The 25,099-nt window shown below is 42.9% G+C and overlaps 1 protein-coding gene across 5 annotated transcripts in view; it reads right to left on the reverse strand.

Annotated features, from left to right (window-relative positions):
- SPIRE1 (spire type actin nucleation factor 1) overlaps positions 1 to 18,067 on the reverse strand; it is a 117,111-nt gene extending 99,044 nt beyond the window's left edge. For all 5 annotated transcript variants that reach the window (XM_069957801.1, XM_069957800.1, XM_069957799.1 and 2 more), the window contains exons 1-2: positions 17,641 to 18,067; positions 2,933 to 2,967 (exon numbers count right to left, since the gene is read on the reverse strand). In XM_069957801.1, the coding sequence (XP_069813902.1) occupies positions 2,933 to 2,967; positions 17,641 to 17,941 (336 nt within the window). In that variant the 5' untranslated portion in view covers positions 17,942 to 18,067. The remainder of the gene's footprint in view (positions 1 to 2,932; positions 2,968 to 17,640) is intronic.
- Between the last annotated feature and the right edge of the window lie 7,032 nt (positions 18,068 to 25,099).

Genomic DNA, 25,099 nt, shown 5'->3' on the forward strand with positions numbered 1-25,099 from the left:
CTTTAAGACAACTTTGATACATGAGTCTCAGTGACCACTTACCAAAATGTACTAATGTAGAACAGTTTAGAAACAATAAAACATACACATTCAACAATACAAATTGCTAACATTTAAAACACAGAATACAGCCAGTAAGTTACATTGTGTGCATCTACTCCCATAGCAGCATCTTACTTCAGAAACTATCAGGAGAAGTCTAGACACTGATTTACAGATTTTCATTTGATCAGTCTTCCATGTCTTTTTACTCAACAGAGGTTGTGGGAAAAACTTTAAAAGAAGTTAGATATTAAGTTGGATCATGCTAAAGAGGAGTAAAAAGGTCTCACAATCACTTCTGAATAAGAGACTTTTGCCTTATGCCAAGGTTTTTAATCTTTTCATCACTTAAATTGATTTTTTTTTTTAAATATTATTATACCACTAGTACAACGTGCCATAAAGCAGTAGTACAAGATTCGGGGGGGGGGGGGGGAAGGGTCTGCTTGTTTTTTTGCATTGTTACCCACAACCCATAGAGCAGAGGTTATATTCTCCTATAAAGAGAAGTCAACAGCTTATTTGTCTTCATTTATCAGTTAGGCTGGGTTCACACTACGTTTTTGCAATCCGCAGTTTTATTTATTTTTTTCTTAAACGGAGGAAAAACGGATGGAAAAAAAACAGATGTGTGTGTGCATACATTTTGATCCGTTTTTCCATTGAATTCCAATATAAAAAAAAAAAAAAAAAGGATCTGTTTTTTTTAACGGACACAAAAATGAGTTTTTTGGTGTACATGAAAAAAACGGATCCGTTTTGATCCGTTTTTTATAATGGAATTAAACGGAAAAACAGATCAAAACGGATGCACACACATGCATCTGTTTTTTCCATCCATTTAAAAAAAAAAAAATGGATTGCAAAAATGTAGTGTGAACCCAGCATAACTGAATTTGATTTGGACAGAAAAAATGATGACCACCAATGTAAACAAATTACAATAAAAGCATTTCTGACATGGATGATTAGCCTGGAATCTCACAGAGGTAATGTTTTCCCAATGACACACCTCAGTTATATGTAGCAGCTGCATTGCGTGATACTCTTCTCGTGTACATAGTGGCAGATAACACGTCCTGAAACTACCTGCTATGTAACCTTGAAAGTATCCATAAAAGGTTTTCTTTACTGTACATGTGCACATTAGAAGTTTACATATACTTATTGCTTCACATAACATTAAAATAAGGTTTCCACCTTAAAATGATGCTAGGATGATGTCTCCAGCTGTAGTAGACTGAGCTGTCTATTAGAGACTGAAGGACTCTCCAGGAACTGAAGCGGCCAGGTACTATTGATCAGGTGGACAAGGACCAGGGGTTACAAAAGAACCAATCACTGCAAACATTTGTTTTATCATTGTTTCCTCTGTATTATAACATCACTGCCTCGCTTATTCAGTACTGTGCACTTTATTATGATATTATCCCTCTACTTGGAATCTCTGGATTTTACATCATACATATCATGTACAGTGTGCCTGTTGTTACATCAATGTATGCGCAGTAACCATCCATGTATCTATATTGTGACATCACTATATGCGCAGTAACCATCCATGTATATATTTTGTTACATCACTGTATGCGCAGTAACCATCCATGTATCTATTTTGTTACATCACTGTATGCGCAGTAACCATCCATGTATCTATATTGTGACATCACTGTGTACAATTAACTTTTCCTATGACTTTATCCATGTTCTGTGGTTATCATTCCTATGTCGCAACTTTACTATGGTCATTACCCTTGTGTAGTGATATCTCTCTCTTTATTAGGCCTGTGCAGAGATATAAATGTTTAGAATTTATGATTCATGGCATAACTGTATTTTATAATACTTGTACATTTATTTTGCAGTTTTTTCCCCCCCAAATTCTAATCCTATGAAAATAGTTTTAACACCACAGATAATGAGAAAATTAAAAAAAGGGGAACCCTGACGGTTCAACCTTCTTCTGGGGGTGGCATCCACACATTGCTTTAAATGTGGCACAGAACATACAGAGAACCAGGAGGGTTATTTAAATGAGAAAAATAATGAAAGGATGAATAGCTGCGATCCTACCAGTGCAAGTAATGGCACATGACATATGGTGTGCTACTTGTCAGATGACCTCCACCAGAAAGACACGGATCCCAAGACTGGAACATGGGATCCATGCGCCCAGACTCACCACAGTATATAGTATCAAGGCTAGACAAAACAGAAGGCATAAAAGACTAAACCCATGCCATGTAATAAATTAGAGGATACCAGTACCATAATTTGAATTTAAAGTTGAGGGGCTACTTTAGGCTTTGCAAGTGATCCTACAAAGTTGGAGTTATAGCTTTTTTTTAAAATTCTATCTCAAAGCTAGGAGTGGGACCTATAGTACAAAAAAAAATTTTTTTTTTTATTTATATTATAAATACACACACACACACACACACACACACACACACACACACACACACACACACACACTGAGCATGGTTGTATTCATAATGTAAATTCATTAATGTTAAAAAAAACAAAAAAAAAAAAATCTACAGGCAGGGATCTGAGTTGGGGTTATTACTGTTTAACTCACTTATTAAGAACATAGCAAGCTGCCAATGGTACAGGACAGTGTTGCCCCTACAAATCCTCATGTATATACTGAATAAGCAGAGTGTTTGCATAAGAAAGAGGAGCCTGAGAAAACAGTGCAAGTTGTGTGCAAACAAATGCATGGTCCGTGAAGTATGGACCGGAAGCTACGCGCATACCCATGTTTACTATACAAGTGTCAATGGCTACACACTGTGCAATGATGACATTACTATATCAGAGAGCTATAGCATCTCTCTGGACATAACAATGGCAGGTACTGATTGAATGAAAGAAGAACTCCACCTACCTCTGTCTCTGTACAGCTTGCGTCACTTGAACCATCTGAAACAACAGACAACGTGTATTTAGAAATATGACAGTCAAATAACTCACATTTTTTATTACTTGCTCAGGGAACAAGAACATGGCACTCTCACTTGCTTTGCAGAAGTCACAACAAATATAATGAGAGGTCAACACATAAATGTCTATACTATACCAAAGTGGCATAAACATGACATAGAATAGGAAAGTGCAGGGAGATGGTGAGGGGATGGTGCAGAAGGACTGCTGAACAAACATGTCAAAATGTTTGGGTTCGCAACATAACTTGAACTAAAAATCAAATCAAAACCGGCTTAGCCACCCATAGTAAGAAATCACAGCTCAGACGTCAGATCTCCACCCAACAGGTGTTGTCTCTGGAGATCCCCATAGAATTTGTACTGACAGCCATAATGTCTTCAAAAAATACAGCATTTTGACCATTACTCCTTTTTATACAAGTACTTCCCCTTTTAGGTTATGTTCACACATCATATTTTTTATGACAAGAATGGCGGTCATTTGCAATTAAAACAATGGCTGTTCTAGTCATAAAAAATGTGTTGCATCGAAATCAATGCAAACAACGGCTGTTGTTCACACAATGTATTGACCAATGGCCGTTGTTCACTATGGCCATGGAAATAAGTGATATGTTAATTATTTCCATCCATTCAGCATTGAATGCAATGCAATTTGCAGTGCAACAACAGCCGTTGTAGGACTCTCGCTATAACGTCCTTTGTTCATGCATTGTGTGAACACAGCCTTGTGGATCAAAAAATACAAACACACAACAAACATAATTTTGAAGATGGCGGCGGACGCATTGCGGACATAATATGATATGTGCAGGAGGGTTCCTATTTTCAGGCTCCTCTCAGGGTATTTACCAGACTCCAGCCCTCACTCACTAAGCTGCATTGATACATCAGAGGAGTGGCTGCCTTGCATTGTATGACCAACCATCCATGTCAGAAATAAGTGGAGTAATGGGACATTAGGCATGACTGACGCTATGATTTGTTCTCTTTGACAATAGTTATCTGCAGAGCTTTGATGATCAAGCAGAGATAAATTCATGGCTTAATTGAACACTAATAACACTGAAGGAGGATTTTGACACAACAATGGAATTTCACATGTCTCAGTGAACTAAACCTTTAAAAATAAAATTTTCTGACAAAAGTCATCAGATATATGGGGAAAAAAGAAGATCTGTCATGTAGGGTTTATCAGTCATTGTCAGGTGCAGCTGGTGGGACATTGCTCACATGATCAATAGAATCCCAGACTAGGCTATATATCATGGTAGTGGTCGTGTTTTAATTTACGGTGCTGTCATCTAGAACAACTTTCACAGATCATTATGAACAAATCGTTCAGATAAAACTGTCATCTGAGATGACTAGAGTAGGTCCAGCTTACACTGCGGGGACAGCTGTGCAAACTGTAATACATAGACGTCATCAATGTCTATATACATCTTTAAATAATCCAAAAATTAATTTAAAATACCTATAAATCACACCAACAATGACAATGTTAAGATCATACATGGGTGTAGGACACCAGGACAAGATCAGTGCAAAAGTTCATAGGCAATATCACACTAGTATACATAATATGTGATTCTGTTGGCCATGGACATTATAATTACAGAATTTTAAAAACACATATATTGAATAAAAAAATATTAATAAAAAATAAAAGAAAAAACAAGGGCCCGCTCGCATGTCTGCAGTTATAAACTCACTCACTGCTAACCTGGCAGTGCACAGTCCTGTCACTAACATCACCTCCATGACTCCTCCACTTGGACCTAATGCTATTAATAAGCCTCCTGTTTATGGATGACTAGAGGCCATTTACAAAGTCACGTGTGATATTTCTACTAAAGTGAGCTACACCAAGACACTCATAACACAGGATAAAGTTACTGCTGTAAAGATCTCTCAGGTGCAGAAAATGACTTCATCTATTACCTCTATTGCATGGGTGGTAAAGTCTTTAATACATCCTCCCCCCACGCATATTGAAAACAGTCATTGTCACAATCCGTAATAACTCTGTAATAATGTTATGAAGACCGTTTCACAACACCTAAAAAGACAATAAGTAGCAAAAACAATTCTTTTTGACGGTTATAGCTGGGTTAACATCACATTTTAATGTAAAATCGTGATATGTAGAGATGAGCGAATTTACAGCAATAATGAAGGGAAGTGGTTTGTTATCTCTGCAATCCGCTCATCAGCCTGCTCCAGCTTAACTCACTGCCGCTCCTCCCCCGGTTGCAGGGAAAAGCTGGATCCAATCCTGGGAAACTTCTTCCAGTTTCCCAGGACTGGATTCAGCTTCTCCCGGCATGGTATTCCATGCCACCAAAAAACACATAGGGGGCAAAACCTATGCAAAGGTATGCATTTCTGCAGTACACATATTCAGTTAAGTGTCACTGTCATTTGTAAAAACTTTTGACATGTCATAGAGACATGAGTGTTCAGACTCATACCAGTTGAGAGAACAAGCCGGGAGAAGACCGCGCTAAACGTGATCCTCTCCCAGCTCTGACACATGATCAGTCAGGCGCCAACTAATTAGCTATGTAAGTCTATGGAGCCGACTGACATCACATGACGTGCTGCAGCAAGGTGCTCTCCGTGCTTGTTCTCAAGATCTGTATGGGTCTGAAAACTTAGATCCGGACCGATCAAAACTTTTGACATTTCCCTATGACATGTCAAAAGGTTTTACAAATGACAGGTAAAACTTTGATGTCTGTGGATATACTGTAGATATAGATATATATTTATTTTTAATTTATTTATTTTTAATTAATTTATTTATTTTTTTTTGGGGGGGGGGGCAATAACAGCAGTTAGGCCCCTTTCACACAACTGTACAATACTGTCCACAATTACTGATCCATAACTGCAGACAGTATCCCAATACCCATTGATTTCTATAGACCCTTTTTCACATTCATAGTTGCTACCAATCCATAAAAGGGCCCTGATCCCCCCATTTCAATCAGTACAAATGCAGTTACAGCTACACACCCATAATCCTGCCCGTAGAGGGTCTTAAAGGGGTTTGTGGGATTTATAAATTAGCATTGCATTGACTTCAGTAGGTATTGTATGTTCTATATATACTTTCACATTTTTTATTTACAGCGCTCTGTTCTGTGGTCACATGACCACTCTGCCTGTGTTTTCTTTACTTGCTGTGATGTCACATCCACCTGTCTGTTTCCTGCTCCTGCTAGTCATGAGGTGGGTGGGGTTATACATCCACACTGATTTAGCCACACCCATGTAGGAGGAGCTAACATCTGAGCCTAGTGAAAACTGCAGCAGTAAGGGCAGCATGACATGGAGGAGACCAGGAGCTGATAGCCATGTGGTGGGGGGCACAGAGGTTAGCCGTGTTGTGGGGGGCATGGAGGCTAGCCATATTGTGGAGAGCACAGAGGTTAGCCATGTTGCTTTGTAGTGTTGGGGTCCTGGGATAACAGCTCCATATATGTCCCCCCATGTTTGCATTAATTTTATCACAAACTCCAAAACACTGTGAGATCCAATAGTAACAGGGACCAATATGCATGACTACAATCGCTGAAGAGCACTGCAGAATAGGTTGGAGCTATATAAATAAAGGAACAATATTGCTATAAAGATGCACAGTGGCCAGGCAGTATAATATGAAGATGCTACTTCACCTCATGTCAGTTACCCGGACCCACTGAAACCGACCCCTGCGACCTGGAAATTCTTTGTGTAAATAAACAAACACAAACCTATAAAGCGGCAAAAAAAAAGTTAGAGAAAAAAAACTAAGGGAAAGGGTCGAAATGGTTGGACAACCTCTTTAATCTAACAAAACCATTCAGATTTTTTTTTCCATTTTTTTAAATTACAGGTACACTTTAATCTTCTGTAAATAGAAAACTTCCTCAAACCTTTAAGAGCAGCAATGTCTATCGGCATAACAGTAGTGCAGAGAATTTTCCTATTTGTGTATGCAGCTACTGTCCTTGTTTCATGTAACATGGAAGCAGCAGAACAAGCACGTCAAATGCATTACAAAGGAAGAGCCGCAGACATGCAACTTGTCTGGAATCATCCACTAAAGTCAAGGATTCAGCAGTGTCAGAAACAATGAAAACTATTCAATTAAATGACTATTGACTAAATGACTATATTAAAATATTGTAATATAAAAAGGTTAAATAATTCACTGGCTGGGAAGCAGCTTGCAGCGATAGACACCTTCCCTGAATCCTTAGCAATGCACAAAACAATCCAAATCCCACTCATTTTCAGTCCTCAGGAAAAGTATCTATTTTCTAACTCTAAGATTTCGGTACTTTAATCTTAATGGGCTACTCCTTTTATACGGACAGTTACCAGATACTAGCACCGATTGACCATTTGCACTGTCCAGTTACTGGGAGTTACTGGGCGGCATGGACAATGGCTTAATCATCCAAGTTGTAGCTCACTTCCATCATTGTTTGCACATCTTCCTGTGTAAAAAACTTTTATGGCTGCATAATATATGCTGTAAGCCAGAAAAAAAAAAAAAATTAAAAAAATAAAGAGTTGGCTTGTTTGTCAGCTGATCACTTGACCTTTTACAAAGGACATTAAACACCACATATAAAAGGCCGTCAGTATCAGATATTGATCCCAGACTCCCAGCAGTCCCAAAAATCTGCAGATTGGAAAGATTATAGAGCGAAGATTACGCTTCAGGCACTATAATAGTCCGATGATCAGCAACAAAGTATTTCCCATAATTCCAGTATTTATTCTCAGAAAAATTGATCCCATTATTAAAATAATTTAATTTCATTAGTTTGGGGTCCGTTTCATGAAGCCAGAATGTACACAAATGCTATTTTGTGTCATATTTGTGCATTTGCTTCAAGGTAAAACATACTTTATGACCGTCCTCTTTGTTATGGGGAACGTGTCTCCCTCCAGCTGTTGCAGAACTACAATTCCCATCATGCCTGGACAGCTTAAGCTTTAGGGTATGCCTCTACACAGTCAGACATTGTCAGCACTGACTGGAATGGCAATACCAAGTTGTCATATTCTGTATAGAATTCCAGAAGTAGTAAAGGAAATGATTTCTGAGAAAAAAAATGCACGAGTTAACACTCTCTGGGATACAAGTCTTCAATATAACATCCATGTCATAAAAAGCTGACCGGTCTTCCCTAATACTGGCTTTGTTTGCATACACCAGTTTCATTACTAAACGTTTTCTTATGTTGCCATTGACAAATACCTGGACATCGCTATAAACATAAATGTCTACCGCCTTGCACATGTTAAGCAATTACAATACATTATCATCTCATCAGATAAACAATGAATACACAGGAAACCTGTTCACACAAGAGAAAACTATTAGCCACACAAACAATTTCCCATAGTCAAGATAATTCTGAGTTCACACCACTGTTTTTACTCTATTGTTCTGCTCAGTCATAGGAGCAAAACTTTTAAAATAATGGTGGTGCCAAATCCCCTGCATGCTGGACACCAAGGACAACCCACTTACCATACTGACTTTAATGGTGGTCCAATGAGTTTCTGCCATAGAATAACCAACAACACTGTCTAATAACGGGATTAAAATATTTTTGAAAAACACTTTAATGGTGCGTTCACACCTACAGGATCTGCAGCTGATTTTCTGCAGCAGATTTCAGTTAAATAACTGAACACAGCATCAGATTTGATGCTGTGTTCAGTTATTTAACTGAAATCTGCTGCAGAAAATCAGCTGCAGATCCTGTAGGTGTGAACGCACCCTAAGGGTACAAACCCACACACCGTATATGCAGCGTATTTACTACTGCGATACGCAGCAAATACGCAGCAGATTAGATCTAAATAACTGAACACAGCATCAAATCTTCACCATCACATCTGCTGCGTTTTTGCTGCGTATACGGTGTGTGGGTTTATACCCTAAGGCTCCGTTCCCACTGAGCAAAGGTAGCGGAATTCTGCGACAGAATTGTCCGCCGCGGAATGCCGTTAGCCTCCCGCTCATAATGGGAGTCTATGGGAGACGCGCGCTCCTGCTCTGTACGCGCTGAAGAATGAACATGTTCATTCTTCAGCGCGGACAGGGCAGGAGCGCGCGCCTCCCATAGACTCCCATTATGAGCGGGAGGCTAACGGCATTCCGCGGCGGACAATTCCGTCGCAGAATTCCGCTACCTTTGCTCAGTGGGAACGGGGCCTACGACACACAAGAGTCACTCTCCCTGTTCTAAGTGCACATACATTTTAGGTTGGCCAAACTATTTGCGTAAGTAAATTCCATACTACATTAGACGAGAAGCACACAGCAACAAAAATTTCTAGTAATTTGTTTTCAGGCATACCAGCAGCATATGGTTTAGTTAGAGTTATCTGTCTGTTCTGCGTTGTTGGTCTGTTTTTAGTTCAACTTACATCACTTTCAACAAAAGTCCCATTCTCAATAACAATAATCTCTTAAGGCTCCTCTAAAAAGCGTGTATCCTTTCTTCATAGTTGTTGGATCGCTTGATTCACTCACCGGCTGGTAGTTTAGAACATTGATGGCTGTTGCTTGTTATAAAGAAGAAGGTGAAAGCTAAAATAAGCAAATGCTGGCAAACATATTTAAGTTTTCTGAAGACTATAAATAATTCATAATAAGGGTGCTCTTACATAATTGGCCACGTTTAGGGTGCGTTTACACAGAGAGATTTATCTGACAGATTTTTGAAGCCAAAACCAGGAACAGACTATAAACAGAACAGGTCATAAAGAAAAGACTGGGATTTCTTCTCTTCTCAAATCCATTCCAGGCTTTGGCCTCCAAAATCTGTCAGATAAATCTGTCTGTGTAAACGCACCATAACTATACGGAATCGGTGCCGAGATTCCGAGCAGAACACCCCCACCACCGAATCCTGCCATCTATTTTGTTGAATGGGAGGGCTTGCGCGCCTCCGCTCTCCACGCCCATTTCTTTGAGTGGAGACACACAAGCCCTTCTATTCTAAAAGATAGAATACAGGAGTCAGCGCAGGGGGTTTCCGCATGGAATCTCAACGCCGATTCCATGTGTCAATAGGGCCTTAGGTTTCAAACAGGTTTTATGATAACGTCAAAACCAGACTGTGGATCATAATGAGAGAAAAAAAATATATAAGTCTGTGGCTAGTGCACAGGGTTGTGAATTGAAGGCAGATCCTTGAATTGCCTATTTGAATAGTGGCAATCCAAGTGCAGCCTGTAATTACCAGTGAATCACTAGAGCGCAATGAAGCTACTAGAGCTGGTCATTAATGTAATAACTGCAGGCTGCACCTGGACTTGCCACTGTTTAAAGCACCAAGTTCAGACCCTCCCTGCAGCCCAGAACTACAGGCCCTAGCCTAAATGTAGGAGCACCCTCATACTACTTTGGCTCTTCTCTGAATCCACTTTTAGTTTTAGCTTCACCTCAAAACCCAGACACATAAAAGTACACTGAAGAAGGTTTTTCTCAATGCAAAAAAAGGCAAAAGATAAAATGAATGGCAAAACAGCAAATCTTGTTCTTTTGTTCAGCAAGCAATGCCAGACTAGGTGGTAAAATTAGACCAGAGGATGCTTTGTTGAGTCATGGTTTAGTAAAGGGTTGTGTTAAGCGAAATGGCTGTATCCATGTTTTCCAGGACTCCCTAGGGCGGCATCCAACCTCTCCAGAGGCTGGGAGTTACTGCCAAGTGTGGACACTTTTCTTAGGGAAAATCCGCTGCAGCAATGACATTACAGAGTATGGCAGCGGATTTCACTGCAATTTTATAGACAGTATTGAGAACTGGCCATGAAAAACTGGCCCTATACATATAGAATTTAATTGTTTAGCATGCCTGCAGCTCACATGGTTACCAACTAAAAAAAAAACCTGACCCTAGACATAAACACATGAATTCTATAGAGCTCCTGAAGCACAGTGTTAACAACTGAAAAAACTGTCAATTTGTAAAGCCCTGGAATGGTGACAACAATAGCTACCATGCTTTACACTCCATTAGGGATTGTCACTGTTATGCCAAAAGTCTGACATCTGACTAAAAGAACTCCTAGTACTGCAGCAACAGAGGCAAAGTGGATACACCACCATGTATACACAAAGATAGGCCATTCATTATAGGGGGGGGGGGGGGGGGGGGGGGGGGGGAAGACAGATTAGGTCAGCTCTCCTAGAACACCATTCACACTAGGCAGGAGCACGTTGCTATGGCTGAATTTGCAAACATACAAAATACAGTGAGTCTGTATCTTGCCATTGTAGTGAGCTGTTGCATTTTTTTGTGTTTTTGTGTGTTTGCAACTTCAGCCATAGCAACGTGCTCCTGCCTAGTGTGAATGGTGTTCTAGGAGAGCTGACCAAATCTGTCTTTTTTTTTTTCTTCTGTGTTTTAGATGGGTGAGTGGCTGCCTCTACTTGGTCGTGCACTCCACCTATCCCACCCAGGTGGTGTAATTACTTGTGCCGGTATAAGGTATTTCATGCCATGGAGAGGCCATAGTACAGTGTAGGACTGCCCCGTGTATGAGGCCACCGTAACGTGGTGGGGCAGTTTACACCATTTTCAAATGCTTTAACTATTTTCATGTCTGTAGTGGGTCTGTATCTTGCCATTGCGGTGAGCTGTTGCATTTTTTTGCATTTATTATAGGTTTAGTTCTATTTAAAAAATCAGTACTTATCAGCTGCTGTATGTCTTGCAGGAAGTGGTGTCTTTTTTGCTGCCACCTCTGTTTGTAACAGGAACTGTCCAGAGTAGTAGCAAATCCCCATAAAAAACCTCTCCTGCTCTCCAGACAGTAAAGAACACACAACTTCCTGCAAGACATACAGCAGCTGATATGTACTGGAAGACATAAGATTTTTTAATAGAAGTAAATTACTTCCTGGCACCAGTTAACTTTAAAGAATTTTTATTGCTGGACTACCCCTTTATGCTAAGCAAGCTAGGTGACAAACCCAATGGAAACTATAATGAAGCCCATGAAAGGTTGTCACTCAGCATTCTTGGAAATGGATACATATAAAATGACAATTATCATCAACAAAATGAAAGCTGAAAGAAGTCCACTTTATAATGTAGCAAAATATACATCACATTTTGCATTTTTTAAGTATCCGTTCTTTAGCATCTGCTTAGCATCTCTGTTTCTTTACTCTGGGGAATATCCAAGAATCATTGACAGTATTGATTCTGTCAGAGTTATAGGAGCTGTCTCTCAAATTAAAATACCCTTAGCTACTGCCTTTCCTCCGACAAGCGCTCTTTAAACAACCTCAGCTTTTTGCTGCTTGTATCAGTGATTGAAGAAGAATGTAATTCTACCTAGCACTAAAAACATTTAGCATATATGGGAGGAAAGCTACCGAATTACATGGTAGATTTGTCCATAGGGCTACACTGCCAGACAAAGGCCTCCACCTGGCTAAAATAGTATACCAGGAAAAACAATACAAAACCAAGTAGACCACACTATTCTATCAAAGGTCCAGCAAATAACAAATATTGGGGGTCAGCAGGGTATGGAGGTCCTAGATGCTGGTGGGATGTACTTCTGCTGAAGGTTACCAGTGAGAGGAAAGCTTCCTAGGGGTGCTGCTGGCCAGTTTCTATCATTGCAGCAACAATGCCGCCATTCTACCTCCAAATCTTTTGGACTGAACATCAGAATTCTCTTTTCTGAATCCCAAAGCTGTGCGAGGTCACTGTCTGACCAGGAAAACACCAATGACCTAGCAGTACGTGTATGGTAACCGTTCGCACATTGACAGCACTGGAGCTTCTAGGGGTGTAGAGTGGGCTGTAAAGCCAGCGTATCCCAACATACGCACATACACCGGGAAATATTGCCTTCTGTCCTCATGACAGATGGCACTTTTACTAGTGTGAATATATCCTAAGCCTCGATAAGTGTGCTAGTAATCCACAACTCTTACTAATACAGTAAAAAAATGTTAATGAAGAAAAACTTTCAACAGAAATCTGTCAATGCAAGGACTAAAGCGAACAAGGGGATTTTATCCAACTTGCCAGCAGCACACCAGCTTGGAAGCTAAAGAGGTTATTCAGCCCTTAGCTGTAAGTGAAAGGGAATAGGTCTCTAGACTGTCAGATATACTAAATATACTGTATAGAGATTTCTAAATATGCCAGTCAAAAAGGACAATTTAGCATCAAATAAAACAAATAACTTTTACTACAGCATGTTCAAATATACTTGTCCAGGTCTCTAGAGGATTGATGCAGTCCGGGCTTGGCTGACAACCTGGAGGTGCAGATATATCATTGCAAACCATCATTGGTGGCATACGCATGTGACGCAAGGTGTACTGGTGTTGGCCTACACAGGGCACTGTGCATGTGGCACACAGTAATGACATATACCAGCCTGAGAAACCAAGAAAACAAAGACTTGAGGTAACAAATAGCCGCCACTCAAATATGGTAAATTATTTTGTTTTATTGATGCAAAAATAAACACAGTTAAAATCCTGACAGCAAAAAAATTAATCAGGTGAGGGTAAAAGTATACCACACACCTATGCCCCTGTCCTCTACTTGTTAGGCAACTACTTTATATTAAAAAAAAAAGACAACCTATGTGTTCTGCTGACTGTCCCAGGTCCCACTATTAGCAAGCTGCCGAGCTGATCAGCGAGGACGGGGCGCAGCAATGCTGAGCTCAATCTTCTCTGCTCAGCTGTGTCTCCCATTGAGATTACACACACCTCCAAGGGTCCTGACCACCTGAGTGACATCATGGCCCGGCTACCCCCTTTAAGGCCTTGTGGTTATGTGTAATAGTTCTTTGCTTTGAGTCATATGTAGCAGTAGAACCTATAGAGTGCATAGAACCCACACTGTACTTCTGTATGCCCTCAGTTCCATATAGAGACAGAGGATTTTTTTTCTCTTCAAAATCATACAGAATGGTAAAATCTTGAAAAAATATCAGCAGTTTTTCACAGGAACAGAAATACAGAAAATCTGTCCCTGGCTCTCCTTAAAGTCAGTATGTAAAGCGACAATCTTGGCTACTTTGTTCCCTTCCTTTCTTCCAGTCAGTGCACAAAGTCTGAATGTTCCCTCACAATCCTTCACTGACAGCATCCCTCTCAGTCCATGTACACAGGCCTCTATTGTCCACCCTGGGGAAAACAAACTCGGCTGGATCTGCTGATTCCATAAAATAAATAAATGCGCCTAAATGCTGCTATGTTACCAAAACAGATGGACTGCTGTACCACAGAATACGCTCTACATGCACAAAGGAAGCCTTCATGTTTAACCCCTGGGGCTGCTAGGCATGGACGGCACATAACGGCACTAAGTCATGCTACGAAGAGGCAGCATACTGGAGGAGATTCTGCTAATGCTAGGCAGCAACCAAACAAAGCTACTGGCAGAGATGCTGTTAGATCAGCAGCCATATACTAATAAAATAGAGCTGCAGACTGTCTGATGCTGACAGAAATGCTCCAATAGGGAACATGAACATTTCTGTGAGGGAAAATGATATCAATACATCCAAATGGGATTGTACTGGAGGCAAATACATGGATTTCTCCAAAACCATTCAGGAGAATAGACAGGTGGCAGACATTTCTGCAGCAAAGGCTGCCTTGTGTTACATCATCCTAATGGGATTACAGCAAACACAGAAAAATGACTTCCTCCCCCATCATCACTTTATCACTTACTTCCAGATCCCATAGGAATAACAGCTGATCACCCGGAGTCAGAGAAGCCAGAACTACATTCAACTTGGCCAACTCCAACCACCACCTAAACTGCTTATAGCCACTCTTACAGGGAAGTATTATGATCAGTATTTGTAAGCCAAAAGAAGAAATAGAACAGAGGAAGCCCTGTGTTTGGGCCCTCTCCTAGTTTTGTCCTACAAATATTACTGGAATATACTGACTAAAACATTACCATGCCTATCTCCACAATAGAAAAAGAACCTGACAGCAAATATAAAGTCCTGTAGACACTAGAATAGTGGCTGTATATGTGTAATTAGAAATTAACTAAGGTCCGTAAGATAGCAACAAACGTGTAAGGATATGTTTACGCTATGGAATAGGCGAGGAATCTCAAGCAGAAACTGCACTGTGGATTCTGCTTGAAACTGTGCCAATGATTCAATGGGATTTTTCAAGCACAATCCATCCAAAGAATTGCACTTGAGAAGTCCCATTTCATTAACGGGACAGGCAGAGCAGATTCCACTATAAATTCCTTAGTGTGAAGATATCCTTAGGGCCAGTTCACAGGGAGCAAAACTGGCGGAATTTCTCTCTGCTCGGAAGAATTGACATGTCCATTCTTCTACGAAGAGAGAGGAGGCGCACAAGCCTCCCATAGACTGCCAGTATGACACGGATGTCAATGGTTGTTTTTTAGGGGAAAAGAGAACAAAACCCCTGTTTAAAAACGGATCCTATGATAATCCATTTGCCATCTGTTAATGCCAATACGTTCAATTTATATGAATGGGTCCGTTCATTAACTAGACAAAGGCAGATGTGAACCTACCCTCAGTTATGTACATACAATACAGCACTGCATATATGAATGGTCTCATACAAGCAGAACGCAGTGCATTTCTGCACCGCTATTAGGGCCAAATATACCAGTCCAACCATGGGTTTATGGTCCTGAAGAAACACAAATACGCCCTTATGGCCCTCGTATGAAACTAGCCAAACTGTCTAAGTCCTCAAACATTTCAGAAAGGAAATCTAATTGTGTAGTAGAAGCTTAGTCACAAGAGCGGAGCTCAGCTCTTCTGATCCTTGCAGTTTCATAATCCCCTAAAGTTCTAAAGGAACGGCTGTAGAGACTGTGAAAAACTCAAGATTTAATGCAAGAACAACATGGGTTTTGTAAAATCTGCTGGTAAATGTTGAATGGAAACTATGGTTTATCCCTGAATCATAGACTAGTCCATCTCAAGGGCTAAGTATAGCTTAGAAGAAGGGGATGAAAAATGAAACTCCATCAATGGCAATGACCATGGAGTATAAGAGAGACTGGGTCATCTTCCACTGATGACTGGGATCCCTGCATGTCGTAGGCTGGAATCACACACGGCAGTGTTTTGGAGAACAGCCAGTGCAGTTTTTGTCCCAAATCCAGAAGTGGATTCAAATGGGATGGAAATATAAATGTACTTCGCTTTCCTGTTGGATTCCCTTCTGGTTTTGGCACAAAAACTTCAGTGACTGTTTTCCAAAAACAAAATTGCTGTGTGTGATTCCAGCCTCCGCGACTAATGAACAACACTAATAGAATGCCTCACACCATACATTCTTCTGTGCATTCTGGCTGAAAACCACAACATAGAAAACATTGTTCCATCAGCGGTAACCCCAAAAAAACACTGCTCACTGTGGTTAAGCCCCCCCCCCATTACTGGGAGAGGTATTACAAGGGGCAATTTAACTCAATTGGCAACCATGTGCGGAACGTCTGTGCTAGATCTTGCAGAGAGTGAGGTCTCTGCTCTGCGTAATAGAGGGGATCCCCTCAATGACATTTACATACAATGTTAATACTGACAAGTTATTTTGAAGAGATTTCCCCTTTAACCCAATAAGGTAAAAATGCAACTTTTAAGACTCGAACCCCAACTGAATAACACATTTTCCTTATCCCCTATCCTAGGACCTATTCCTAGAAGGAAACAAGTCCAATAAACACTCTGGTGTGAACAAGCCACCTGAATGTCTGCGCCCGAGCTCTGGAAATCAGGCTGCAAGTCCCTGTGGGAACAATGATCTCCATGAATGAATTTGCTGGATACTATGTTGCATCCTATAAATAAATAATGCTGTCAATCTCCATATGACTCTAACCTGACTGGTGAGTTTTACTGGAGAGGGCAGACCCTCCAAACGCTAGATATGGATACAATAAGTAATGCCATAAACACTGACGACATATTGTGATAATACATGGTAAATACAACAACAATGGGTACATGGGCAGGGGCAGGGCTCACAGCCAGGGAAAGGGGTCTGTACATTTCGGACAATCTGCCTATCCAACCAAAATCTCATACACTCAGCACTGACTTATGATGGTGTCACCACAAGGAAATGTCACAGATTGCACACATCACCAGGGTTTGGCCATGGAGGGTAGGTCAGGTTAGACATGATATTGTTCTGGTGTTAACCCCTGCTTACTGGATGGACAAAAAGGAGCTCAATATATTGGGGGTGTTGTCAGAAACAGAGGGGGCTGAGTGTGATTGGCTATGGAGGGGGTGTGACAAGGGGCAATAAGGGACTTCTGGGGCTGTGAATAAGGAAACAATGTGGAATGACAGGTAATAAGGAACTGATCCTGGAATGGACACATTCCCTCCAGTGTATGTCATTCCTGCAGACTGCCATGTAATTTCCTTCTCACACACCATTATGGGGCCTGGAGTATATATATATATATATTATATACACACATCCATTGCTGATCAGCTGATCCCAGTGACAGCACAGGGACATGGCAGGGTATAATGGGAGCAGTGCTCTCCTGGGTGATCAGGTTACCGGTGTGTAGCAGCCAGCTATGCGCCATCACACCGGGGGAGGCTGCCGTGCACCCACCTGGCCCGGCGCTGACGCTGATCGCCCCATCCCTGCGGACGCGGATCTCCGAGGCTCCCTTTATCTTGGTCCGCTTGTGGCTCCCGGCCCGCAGAGCCGCGCAGCACTGGTAGCACACGGCCCACGCCTGCTCCTCATTGATGGGCTGGTTATATAAATCCAATATCTCCTCCAGAGCCAGCGACTCCCTCTCCTCTCCGTCTCCTGCCGCAATGCTCCCAGTCCCCGCTGCGCTGCTCCCGCTGCCCGGGCTCGGCGTCCCTGGAGCCGCTGGAGCTTCAGCCATTCCCGGCTCGGCCATCAGTACGCAGGGCTGCCCATCCCCGGCTGCCGGACTGTCATCCTCCCGCTCCTCCAGTGCGGGGAGAGCAGCATCAACATCCCCAGCAGCAGCAGCAGCAGCAGCAGCCTGACCAGCACAGCCTGGAACCCCAGCTCCGTGACGTCACGCCGCCCAGGACCGCCCCCTCCGCGTGATGTCACGAAGGAGGAGCCAGGAGCTTGTTGCCGGCTGCTGTCAGCTCCTAGGGAAGGCTTCTGATGCTGCTGCTGCTGCCCACATGAAATCACACGGAGCTCCTGTGGTGCTGGCACACTGCCCGTGTATCCTGAAATCACTATAAGCTCCTGTGGTGCTAGCACACTGCCCGAGTGTCCTGAAATCACTATAAGCTCCTGTGGTGCTAGCACACTGCCCGAGTGTCCTGAAATCACTATAAGCTCCTGTGGTGCTAGTACACTGCCCGAGTGTCCTGAAGTCACTATAAGCTCCTGTGGTGCTAGCACACTGCCCGAGTGTCCTGAAGTCACTATAAGCTCCTGTGGTGCTAGCACACTGCCCGAGTGTCCTGAAATCACTATAAGCTCCTGTGGTGCTAGCACACTGCCCGAGTGTCCTGAAATCACTATAAGCTCCTGTGGTGCTAGCACACTGCCCGAGTGTCCTGAAGTCACTATAAGCTCCTGTGGTGCTAGCACACTGCCCGAGTGTCCTGAAGTCACTATAAGCTCCTGTGGTGCTAGCACACTGCCCGAGTGTCCTGAAGTCACTATAAGCTCCTGTGGTGCTAGCACACTGCCCGAGTGTCCTGAAGTCACTATAAGCTCCTGTGGTGCTAGCACACTGCCCGAGTGTCCTGAAGTCACTATAAGCTCCTGTGGTGCTAGCACACTGCCCGAGTTACCTGAAATCACTATAAGTTCCTGTAGTGCTAGCACACTGCCCGAGTGTCCTGAAGGTGGCGCTAGCACAGTGGTTCTATGTGGTTCGCACACCAAGCCCAAATCTCCACATCACACTGGGTCCATAGAAATCACACTGAGCTTTAAGCATTGGCACACTTGGACAGTGTGGCCCAATCACAGTGGACCTGTGGGACTCTAACACACTGTGTCTGTGTCACAAAATCACATCAGGCCAGTGTTGTACCATCACATTGGGACCGTGTGGAGCTAACACACTGGGCTTGTTTCACCAAATGACACTGGGCCCATGCAGTGTGGGACTGGGGTACCTGGGGCCCACCAATTAAGAACTAGTGAGAAACCACATGTCAGTCAGTGTAACTGCAGGTTCTGAGCTGGAGGTTCACCGGAGGATCCTCTGGTGGGCCAGCCTGACACTGGGCCCATGTGACACACATCTGACACACTGAACTTGTATGGTGCAATAGCACTGGGCCCCTGTAGCAAAATCACACTAGGCTTGTGGTGTACCATCACATTGGGACCGTGTGGAGCTAATGCACTGGGCCCATGTGACACTGACACACTTAGGCTGGCTATGTATATTTCAGTCAGTATTGTGGTCCTCATATTGCAACCAAAACCAGGAGTGGATTAAAAACACAGAAAGGATCTGTTCACACAATGGTGTAATTGAGTGGATGGCCGCCATATAATGGCAAATATTTGCTGTTATTCTAAAACAACGGCTGTTATATTGAAATAATGGCAGTTATTTACTGTTATATGGCGGCCATCCACTCAATTTCAACATTGTGTGAACAGAGCCTTTCTGTGTTTTCAATCCACTCCTTGTTTTGGTTGCAATATGAGGACCACAATACTGACTGAAATATACGTAGTGTGAACCCAGCCTCAAGTTGTATAGTGCAATAACACTGGGCCTGTGTAGCAAAATCACACTAGGTATGTGTTAATCTAACAAACACAATCTGTGTAGCACTAACACACTGAGCCTTAGTGGGTATGTGTGGCGCTAACACAGTAGGCCCATGTGGTATTAAAACACTGGGTTCTTTTTGCGCTAATCACCAAATGACACTAGGCCTATGTGGCGCAGACACACTGTAGTCAAATAGTCATGTGGTGCTAACACACTAGACTTTCCCTCTACAGGTAAGTATAACTCCCAGAATGCCCTGAGAGTTACACACCTTTGGGACCAGCTAGTTTTTCTTTTAGGATATAAATACTGGTCCCCTCACCTATCAGGAGAACAGGGTACCACAGACCTGCATTCTAGTGTTCAGCCGCCACATTCTCCTACACATCAGTAGGGATCCAGAGGCCTGGAATTGGCTGACAAGGATTAGTGGACCCTGTGTTTATCTTTTTCCAGTAGTGGGAACAGGACCTAGCAGGAATTTATGGGAATAACCCTTTAAGGACCACTAGTACTGCACTTTTACACAGTGTCATTTAACTGAAATTGCATCAACTACCAAACAGGAATGCTGCAGTAAAAATGGTGATATTATGGTTACATCGCCCCCTATGGGACATTTGCAGTAACCTTTACAAAAATTCATTGTGACGTGACAATCTCTCCCTGAAATACCATCTTCCCTTACGTCCCATTGGCATCACAACATATGGAGTAAATTCGCCCCTGCGAGCCCCTGGGACGAAGGAATATTTAATGAAAAAGTGACAATTACATTTTAATCCCCTCCTCCATGAGGTATAAATAGGCTCCACCTCCCCTTAGACCTCAGTCTTTTTTTACTTCGTTGATGTTAGCCCTAGGGGACTCCGTTTTTTATGCTTGTTTACCTGTTGCATTCAGGTTTTCTCTCCAGGTAATGATTGCTGGGATGCCGCTGGAGCCGGTGTCCAGGTGGTATCCTGATATTTGCTTCTGCAGGTCTTAGCTTTTAAGTTTTTCTTACGTAGTGCGTCTTGGAACGCACTCTGCGTGTCACCCGAGCCGCTGGCTTTTCTTCCAGTCGCGTGCGTCTCAGCACTGCGGCGTCGGCCTGATGTCACTTCCGGGGGCCGGCAGCGGCGCGCGTGCTCTCTGCACGCCGGATTAGCTGTGCGTCCAAGGCAGAAGGTAAGCTGTTGCTACCTCTAGGTCTGGCTGTCTTCCTCTGAAAAGATTTTCTGTGGCTCATCTGGGTCTAATAGAAATCATCTGCAAAGTGCTGTGATCTCTCTTCTATATACTTAAAAGTAAGTGTTGCTGCCACCTAGTGTCTCTTTCCGGTATCACTCTAACCAGGCTAGTGGTTTATATGTATTGTAATCCATTGATTATTTGCAGATGTCTGAAATGGAGACCAGTCCTGCTGCTGGCAAAAGACCTTCTAAGGAAGCACTTCATGTGCCGAGTGTGACACTACTCTACCTGACGGCTATGGATACCGTAGGAGGATCATTTTTTCCAGATAAGATTCATCCTTTCTTTCATAAAAATATTTTTGAATGCCTATGTGTTTCAGTACGCTGTCCTTCATGCAGACCTAAACCTATGAGGAGCCTGATGTTCAGGATGTAGTAGTATGGGTCAAGGACTATGTGCAAAAGACTTTAGCGGCTAATGAGAATCGCCGCCCGTGTCCTAAGATAAAGACCAAACGGAGTATTTCTCTCTCTACTCCCAGCCTGTGAGTATATTACTTTATGGCTGTAGGATTATGGTCATTTTCAGTTTTACTGTGATTGATGAAGTTAAGTCATCCTCTTCTTCTGAAACCTCTTCTACTTCTGAAGATGAGAAAGAATTATTCAAGGGGTATTTCACAGCTGATAGAATTCACAAGCTCTGCTAAGCTGTGCAAGCTGAAATACACCCTGAGGAAATAGAAGAGGATAAGGATTCGTCCTCCTCAAAAAAGCCTAGGGTTTTTTCTGTGGGAAAGACTTCATTGTCTATGTTACAGGCGGAATGGAAGCAACCGGAAAAGGCTCCGGGTTTGAGCAAGAGGTCAAAGACCTTATATGTTCTCAAGGAAGAACAATGTAAGGACTGGATTGAGCCACCAAAGGTGGACCCGGCCATAGCCAAACTGTCGAAATGTACTGTGCTGCCTGCGGAGGACGGATCCAATCTTAAGAATCCGATGGATAGAAGGGTGGAGGTAGCCCTCAAGAGATCATATATGGCAGCGGCAGCGCAAGGGGCAGTCTCCATATCTTCTTTTGAGGTTTCTAGAAGCCTAAGAAGATGGCTGGCCAAGGTCCAGGAAAATTTGGAAGGTAGAGCTAGCAGGGTTGGAGATGCTAACTCCAAAATTCAGCTCTGTAATATGGAGTTCCAGCCAGGTAGGCTGTTTGGCTCTGAGCTGGATAAATTAATGGAGGAATTGTCTGACAAGGAGGGGAAGTCCCTACCATTGTCCTATAAGAGCGGTGATTCCTTTCGCAGAGCAAAATCTCCTCAGCGAGGCAAAGGGAGATACCAGTACAGAGGTCGAGGAAAAAACTATTCCAGAAGAGGTTCCAGGAAGCAGCAGAATAAGGACACCAACAAGAAACCAGACTTCTGACGCAGAAGCAGTCCAGTGGGGGATGTCTGAGTTTGTTTCTCCCTGCCTGGGAAGAATTAAGGGAAGATCACTGGGTGTTAAATATTATTCAAAATAGTTATGTCCTTCATTTATCATCTCTTCCTCCTCCAAGATTTCTTCTGTCAAGAAATCTTAAGCCAGAAAGACACTTAGTCCTAGAGACAGAAATTCTTTACCTCCTTTCCATTGAGGCTCTAGAGGATTCTCCTCTATCCGAGATCGGTCAGGGAGTTTACTCCCCAGTGTTACTAGTGCTGAAGCCATTCGGAAAGTGGAGGCTTATTATAGATTTGCAATATCTCAACAGGTGCATCGTAAAGAAGACGTTCCACATGGAGAACATAAGATCGGTAAAATCTATCCTCCAGGAGGGAGATTTTATGTTCACCATAGATCTACAGGATGCATATCTTCATGTACCGATTCTGAAGGCTCACAGATTTTCAAGAATCGCCATCCAAATCCAGGGGAAGGTAAGACACTTACAATTCAAAGTCCTTCCATCCGGAATACCTCCGCACCCTTTGTTTTCACAAAGGTAGTGTCACCACGATGGTTCGCTTCCGTTTACAGGGGATAAAGTTATCCCTTACCTGGACCATTGGTTGATTATGACTCAGACTCAGGATCTTCTGAGAGTTCAGTTGAACTATGTCCAGGACATACTTCAACAATTAGGTTGGCTCATCAACATAGAGAAATCAGACTTAATTCCTAATTCCTCCTCGTCAGGTATCCATAAGAACATTAATGCGCTTTCTAGGGCTCCTTGCCTCAGCTGCGGACGCGGTGCCATGGGCGTTATGGCACATGAGATTTCTTCAGAGAGAAGCACTAACAGTATGGAACCAAGGACTGAAGGACTTGGATGCGATGCATGTTCTATCGACTCAAACAAGACATTCTCTAATGTGGTGGAGACAAGTCAAACATGGAGTTTTAATTTCAGAACCACACTGGGTAACCATCACTACAGATGCTGCAGGAACAGGTTGGGGAGCTCATCTGACAGTCATCACGACTGCAGGATCTTGGAGTCAACAGGAATCCGCTCTGCCCTCCAACGTGAGGGAGCTCAGAGCGATTTATCCAGCTCTTCTTCATTTTTCTCCTCTTATTTTACAGAGAGCAGTCAGAATCCGGATGAACAACATGGCCTGCGTAGCGTACCTAAACAGGGAGGTACCAGATCCCCTTCTCTCCTCAGGGAAGTAGAGAAGATTTTCTGTTGGGCAAGAACCAGAATAACCAGACTCTCTGCCATTCATATCAGGGGTGTCTACAATACATTGGCCGATCGACTGAGTCAAGGCCTGACATTCCCGGGGGAATGGTCTCTCTCAAGGAGAGTGTTCATTCAGTTAACCCAGAGGTGGGGGCCTCCTCAGAGAGACCTCATGGCATCAGCAAGCAATGCCAAACTGAGGAATTTCTGTTCCCTTTACAGGGCAGACAATCCCACGGTAGTGGACTCAATGACAATACCATGGACATACCAGCTGGCGTATATCTTTCCTCCCATAGCCATGATTTCCAGAGTTTGACGAAGATCAGTCTAGATCAGTCGTCAGTAATAATAATAACTCCCTTCTGGCCGAAGGGGTCATGGTTCACCCTGCCCATGAATATGAGCAGAGGGGAATTTTGGAGATTACCTCTGCATCCGGATCTAATATTCCAGGGAGGAATCTTTCCAGCCTCAGCTTGACAGCTTGGAGACTGAGAGGACCGTATTAGACTCTTAGTTTTTCTGAGAAGGTATAGTATACCCTTTCTCACGCTCGTAGTAGCACTACAAATAAATCTTATGCACGTATTTGGAAGATTTTTCAAGATTGGTGTGCGAGCAGGAGTATTGATGGACTTAAACCTTCTACTCCACAGTCATTGGAGTTTTTACAGGAAGGCTTCTATAAAGGATTAAAACCTAGTTCCATCAAGGTGCAGATAGCCGCCCTCTCTGCACACCTAAACTCACGTTTTTTTCAGATCTTGGAGGTAAAGAATTTTGTTAAGGCTAGACTAGGCCTAACCTGGTAAAGCAGGTAGACCCATGGGACTTATCATTTGTGTTGAGACGCCTGTGTCTTCCTCCCTTTAAGCCTTGGGAGGAAGTAGACTTCAAGTTAACATTGAAAGTTTCTCTTTTACTAGCCATTACCTCTGCTAAGAGAGTAGGAGATCTTCAAGCCCTTGGCTCCGCACCTCCATACGTGATTTTTTCCCAAGACAAGGTTATCCTTGGGTTCCTTCCAGGATTCCTGCCTATGGTGGCTTCATTTGCCAACATCAACCAGCCTATAGTATTGCCTGTATTTTCTCCTACTGGATCATCTTAAGAAAACTTGGATCTTTCTTTATTGGACGTATCCAGAGCTATCAAGATCTATCTACATAGAGTAGGTGATTTTCGTAAAGACGAGAATTTCTTTATCCCTTTCGCAGGAAAGAACAAGGGGAGGAAGCAGGGGTGATTCTAGCCTCTCTGCTGCCCGAGGCGAACTATAGGATGACGCCCCCCCCCCCCCGGTCAATCCGCCCACATTATAATCCACTACTGCCCCCCCCCCCAACTGCTGTCCCCAATAAACATAATGTTTAGTCCCTTGCTGCACAGAGGATGTCAGGAGAGGAGGGGGCTGATCCTATAGGGGAGGTCACAGCATCACAGAGGAGGTCAGGAGAGGAGGGTGCTAATCCTATAG

Source organism: Dendropsophus ebraccatus, chromosome 2 (assembly GCF_027789765.1).
Source record: "Dendropsophus ebraccatus isolate aDenEbr1 chromosome 2, aDenEbr1.pat, whole genome shotgun sequence".
Lineage (NCBI taxonomy): Eukaryota > Metazoa > Chordata > Amphibia > Anura > Hylidae > Dendropsophus > Dendropsophus ebraccatus.